The sequence below is a fragment of the Mytilus galloprovincialis genome, chromosome 9 (genome assembly GCF_965363235.1).
Source record: "Mytilus galloprovincialis chromosome 9, xbMytGall1.hap1.1, whole genome shotgun sequence".
Lineage (NCBI taxonomy): Eukaryota > Metazoa > Mollusca > Bivalvia > Mytilida > Mytilidae > Mytilus > Mytilus galloprovincialis.
The window spans coordinates 64266989-64273788 of record NC_134846.1 but is presented as its reverse complement, the minus strand read 5'-3'; the positions used below and the strand labels follow the sequence as shown (position 1 = coordinate 64273788).

Sequence of the window (6800 nt, the reverse complement as noted above, 5' to 3'; positions counted from 1 at the left end):
GAATAAGTTGGAAAAGGTATATCCCATATAAAATCGTCTCGTTTGTCATAACTGTAGTATTGAGATGACTTTGTATGTCAAATTCGAGGTATAAATCTAAAAATAAGGGCGAGAAAGCCGTGTCAGTGATTTTTATGGTTTCTAGTTCTGTGGGATATATTAATGGAACCAAATCAAAAAAGTTGGAATTGTTAATGGAAAGAACATCATCAATATATCTGAAAGTGAACTTAAATAGTCTGGCTTGTTTGATTTTTTTGTTTTTTGACACTTGTCTGAAGGAACTCCGATTCATATAAAAATAAGAAGAGGTCGGCAAGGAAAGGCGCATAGGTCGTTCCCATAGGAATGCCGACGATTTGTTGAAAAGTTTTCCTCCAAATTCAGCAAATATGTTGTCGATAAGAAACTCTTGCATACTGATCACTTATAAGTCTGTACGTGGAGCATGTTTTACCCTTTTGTTCACTATTAACAAAATACATGTATGCCTTATGATATCCCAAAGTAAGAAAATTTATAGCGTATGCTACCATTTTTATTATGAAAGGCTTTGTGGATTATTTCTTTTAAGCGATATTTCAATTTCACATGGGGAATGGTGGTATACAGGGTTGAAAAATCAAACCTTTTGATAGAACTCATTTCAGAAAAGGACCGAGATTTTAAATTACCCAGAAGTTCTTTGGAATTTTTAAGAATCCACATATGGTTAATACCATTACGCGATTCAAGTTTCACAGTATTTTTGAAGACTCTCTTTCACTGTGGACTGAATTTTAGTCAATCTAATGGACAATCTTTAATGGAGCATGCAGAAGAGCCGGCAATGTACCGTTGTGTGTACGGAATTTTGTGAAGCTTAGGCATAGGCGGATCCAGGGGGGGCCTGTGGTGCCCGGGCCCCCCCTTTCGTGGGAAAAATTTGGTTGGTTATATAGGGAATCATTGAAGCATGGCTGGAGCGGGCCCCCTCTTAGGTCAGTCAGCGCCCCCCCCCCCCCTTAGGAAAAGTTCCGGATCCGCCACTGTTAGGTATGTAGTACGAACAAGGTAAGTCCTCTGATTTGTTGTTAAATGTTATTTTCATTGAAGCCATGAATTGTTCTAGTTGTCTGAATTAAGAGGTCACTCGTAGGAATCGTTTTTTTCTCGCAATATAAACTATACAGGTTGTTTTTACTGTTTATATCTTCGTTCGTTGTATAGTTACCGCATTGGCAATCATACTTTATTTTTTACTTATTTTGATATTAAACAGTTGGGTTTCTAGAAACTATTGAATAAGGAAATGGTGGTGAAATATGGTAGAAAAGAGAGTTTAAAATTGATATTGATATCTGATAAACTGTAGTTTTGTTCACTTGCAATCCTCCTTTCTTACAGTATAGTGTGTGTACCCGAACATAATGTATTGTTCATTTATACATAATCATATGGAAATGATGGATTAAAGTAAACGACCCAGAAAAAAAAAGAAATATATAAGTTATAAACCCCATTTAAAATACAACTCTAAAATTGAGAAAGCAAATGGGGAATGTGCCAAAGCGACAACAACCCGACCATAGAGCAGACAACAGCCGAAGGTCACCAATGGGTCATCAATGTAGCGAGAAACTCTGTATGCTACACTTCTGACTTTGGTGAATACTGTACTGCATCAACTTAAACTGGGAACATAAAGAAAACACGTTCGACTTTCAACGCGTTCTTTGATCAGTGCATCATTAAAAAAGTACGCTTTATAACTAGATCAAACTTTAATATTGATTCCAGAAACAAAAAGGTGTCAGACCACCAATCCGAACCCTATCTAACCCACCAATATTTAGTTTTTCAATTTCCACATCTTCCTACATGCTTACCTTAAATTTTACTTCAAAGAAACCACAATTGTAAATGTATTCTTTCTGCATGCCAAATTTTCAACCAAAGTCTTGTGTCGAAAAAGCCGTTCGGACGGCAACTGCTACTAAAAATTACCAGTATACTAAGAAGCGCATTAATACTCAATTTCAATTCCAATCATGGACAAGTATAGCCCAAAATGGTATAAAAGTAAAATCAATAAAGTACTGAACTCAGAGTAAAATTCAAAACTAAATGTCCCTAATCAAAGGGCAAAATCAAAAGCTCAAACACATCAACATTATGCTATCAAATCAAACAAATGTGTAACAAAGAAGCACAAAAAGACATATAGACAAAGCACATTAGCAAAAATGAAAGACAAGAATACAAAAATTTATAATAACACAACAACACAATAAAGGGATGTATAGGTACAGAGACACGTCATATGCATCAAAGAAACACAAAAAAAGGCATATAAACAAACCACATTAGCAAAATTGAAAGACAAGAATACAATAATTATCATAAACAATAACACAATGACGGGATAAATAAGTACATAGTCACGTTTCATGGATATCACTAAAAACTAAATATATTTTTCTTCCACCAAAAGTTTCATTCGGCAAAATTGTTGGTAGGTATTATGTAAAAAAAAATGACGTCTAGAGCCCTATTTTTTTGTCAGGGAATAGCTAGTTTTTCATACGTTTTAATTGGAATGGATGAATTGGTGGTCTGACAACTAATCTAATGTCAAAGCTCCGTAGTTTTGATCTGGTTAGATTAATTTAATGTTTAAAATACAAATAGGCGTTTATATATAAGTATATATGCTATAAAATGAATAAAAAAAACTGTAGCACATACATGTATCTTCTAATATCTCTATACATCAATACATCAACCCAACTGACAAAATAAATAGAATGACAATATAGATTTCAACATGTCTGTACAATCAGACATGCAAAAATTCACATTGAGTCTAAATAAAAACAGACAAAAAAGTAAATAAACAAAAGAAAACACCAAATAACACCATTAACCTTAATTATTTAAATATATAAATAAAAACAGTATTTTCTTCCAAACGTAATCTATTTCCTGGAAATAATGTTTAACTGAGCTTTAGTTTATGTTACTACTAAAAAAAACATTCAAAACCAGTCGCTTCCGTACTTGATATATCAGACATGTTTCCCAGACACGTATTATTTGCCTTATATCATTGAAATTTATGAGAAATGCTTGGACATATATCAGTGACCTTCTCTAAAGTGTCAGAATGGTGGTAAATCAGTTCCATTTCAAGATGACTGTGGACATATATAAAAGATATCTAAAGAATAGTATGGTCATACATAAATGCCATTTCATATAGGCGTGTTGTCATATATAAAGGCGGTTCATAACCATTATTAAATGATAAAAGTATGTTAAAAGTTGTCCTTAAATAAAATACATGTCACTAAGAACCATCAACAAAGCAGAACATTTTTGGTCCTTGTTGGTCACTCATGTAGCCCCTTCAACTGTAAGGTTTCTTATGTACATCATTAGCGTTCCTGATTAATCCAGAAAAGCACTTCTGACGCAAGAAGTTTATAAAGTGTCGTTTTCATAGTGATTAAGATTATAACACTATTTTAACTGCTGTGACCAAATATTTAACATTTTCCTCTATTATACATGTCTGTTCGTTTTACTCACACATCGTTGTCACTTTAATGGAATTTAATGTGACTGTCATACAAGTGAGAGATTAGCTAGTTATACAACCAGGTTTAAAAACCATTTCTACATAATAAAACGCCTGTACCAAGTCAGGTATATGACAGTTGTTATCCATTTGTTTGGTGTGTTAGAGCTTTTGCTTTTGCCATTTCATTACGGAATTTCCGTTTTTTGTATTTTCCTCGGAGTTTGGTAACTTTGGTTATTTTACTTTTTTTCATCTTTTTATTTCCCTAGATATCTTTCAAACTTTATATTTCCTTGGTTTTTTTATTATTCGTTATGATCAATATAAATATTTGTTTCTGTTCAGTGCATGTGGTAATTTTGACATTATAAAGACAAATTCTAAAAGATCTTGTACGTAATGAACGGGTATGAAAAACAATGGTGAAGACAATTCCAATGGGTACACGTATAAATACATGTCACATTTACTGAGGCATCCTGACATTGCTTCACCATTCAATACATGTACTACAAAATGGCAATAAAAAACAATTAAATCATTATTTACATATATACTAAAAAGATCAAGATGAACGATTGTGATAGCGATTTAAATAACACGAACTAATTCATTGAAGTTCAAAATTGTTAATAAGTATCGATATAGTGACGAATCATTAATACAGTGTCATTATATATTGTAATTAGTGATTTAATTTGTAAAAGATTAAGCAGCAGAAAGATTTGTTTTAAGATATATGAAGTATGAGTTTATTAAGTAACACCTAATCCTAATAACGACATGGATATTAGAAAAATGGTAACTTTCTTCATCTTAGGGATACTTCTGGTCATAAATATAGATACATCAGAGGCAGGTTAGTAATATACCTTTGTTCTAATGACAAATATAATGATTTTCAGGGTTTGTTCATCTAATTTTATGCAGATCTGGAATGTTTCAGCAAGAATAAAATATTTATTTGAGATAAAAAAAAAATAATAACATCATTATTCGGTGTTTCGTGTATGAAAGGATGTTTATGATCACTCTCAACATTTCGTCTATTTCACTCTTAAAATTAGAAATATAACAGATTTCAAACATCATGTTTAGTTATGCACCTGTCTTTCTGAATAAACTATGTGTTTGTCATTGCGAAATTGTCTTACGTTTTCATTCAAACAGAAACATGGCAGAATGACGTAAAGATAAGTAAATGTGAATATACTCCACAACTATCCACCAGAGACCTTAGGACGTGAAAAAACTCATCATAGATACCAGGACTAAATTTGGAATATACGCCAGACGCGCGTTTCGTCTACAAAAGACTCATCAGTGACGCTCGAATCAAAACAAGTTTAAAAGGCCAAATAAAGTACGAAGTTGAAGAGCATTGAGGACCATAATTCCTAAAAGTTTTGCCAAATACAGCTAAGGTAATCTATGCCTGAGGTAGAAAAGCCTTAGTTTTTTTCAATAAACAGTAAATTTATAAATATAACAATATCAATGACAATTCATGTCAGCACAAAAAGTGCTGACTACTGGGCTTGTGATACCCTCGGGGAAATAAATCTCCACCAGCAGTGGCATCGACCCAGTGGTTGTAAATAAACTCATCATAGATACCAGGACTAAATTTAGTATATACGCCAGACGCGCGTTTCGTCTACAAAAGACTCATCAGTGACGCTCGAATCAAAAAAAGTTAAAAAGGCCAAATAAAGTACGAAGTTGAAGAGCATTGAGGACCGAAATTCATAAAAAAAAATTTGAAAATAGCATTCATAGGTTTTTCTTTTCCCCCTATCTTTCTATTGTGGTTATTGTACCTTTGACTTTAGAAAAATTATAAAAATTCAATTTTTCGTCGCAGTTAATTTTTCCATAGCAGATTAGATTAAAAAATGATTAAACATTCTAATTATCAAGAAATTTCTTTTTTAAATCAATATTTTCTGTTGTCAACTGCATTTTGAAATGCATACTCAAAACCTCCGTTCGTCAGATGTCTTATGTACAGTATACAAATGGATCGACATAATAGAAAGGTCGACTTTATAAAAGTTTCTTCTTTGCCCACTTTCAATATTAAGAAATAAAAAGTTGTAATTGTTATTAAAAGTTCTATCAAATTTTAAGAGATTTAATATAGAAAAATGTATAAAAATGACGTATTGTGTTTATGAATTTGATATACCGTGCATGGCCATGATATAATTCGACAGATAAAAAAATGAACAATTATAATTATAGAATAACACAGATACATTCAAAACCAATATTATGTCAATTTACCAAAATTATGAATACTTAATTAAAATACACATACGAGATATCATGTGTCATAATGAATTATATCTCGGTGGGCAATTTAAAACTATCAGAGTTTTAATTAAAAAAAAATGTTATTAAAAACTAGGGTTATCCTGCTTGAAAATGTCCAATATTCTTGAAAATGTTTCCCCCCTTTTAGTCGTGATGTCCCATGCGGTGTTGCCTTCTGTGATTTGGAAAGTAACATCAAAAGGTTGATTCTTAGATCGATAATGTCTTGTGAGAGGACACTTATTGTTGGTTTTGTAAAATAATCGATGGTTATACAGCTGAATATCAAATGTGTCCTTTCTTTCTGCAATATACCGGATGCTACAGGTGCTACATGAATACATAAATTGAGTTCTTCTTAGAATTTGAGTAGATGGTATAACTTTGTATTGTAAAGGAGATGACGAAAGAACAGCTAGTATTGGTAGCTTTACAACAAAACCAAAATCTTCTCCCACATTATTGTAGCAACCCGGAAGATGGAGTAGGTTGCATCCGTGACAAATTAGTAACACTTGAAGTTGTATTATCAAAATTAGTTTCATAAAATGCATATTCTACAACAAACAAAAGAACTACTAGTACGTCAATTGGACATTCGTTGATAATACATTCAAAAAGTACCCTTGAATTTTACTGGATAATATTTTTGTTCCCTTTAAAGATTCTGTATATCGTCAAGTTATCGGAATTCAAATATGGACTTACTGTACACCACTTATTGCGGACCTGTCTCTGCATTGTTATGAGTTACAATTTATGACTAAAATTAATTTAATAATAATTTAAAATATTTGGATGATATATTGGCTCTTAGTAATGACGACTTCAATATTTACACTAAAGAGATTTATCCGGTTAAAATAACCTTAAATAAAGCTAATACTAACAATGCATATTATACTGCCCTTTCCTGGATCTT

General features: G+C 32.1%; 1 protein-coding gene across 2 annotated transcripts in view; it reads left to right on the top strand.

The window, feature by feature from the left end:
- Positions 1-4289: 4289 nt before the first annotated feature.
- Positions 4290-6800, top strand: part of LOC143045619 (uncharacterized) — a 28639-nt gene continuing 26128 nt past the window's right edge. For both annotated transcript variants that reach the window (XM_076218238.1, XM_076218239.1), the window contains exon 1: positions 4290-4421. In XM_076218238.1, coding sequence (XP_076074353.1) covers positions 4346-4421 — 76 coding nt within the window. In that variant the 5' untranslated portion in view covers positions 4290-4345. The remainder of the gene's footprint in view (positions 4422-6800) is intronic.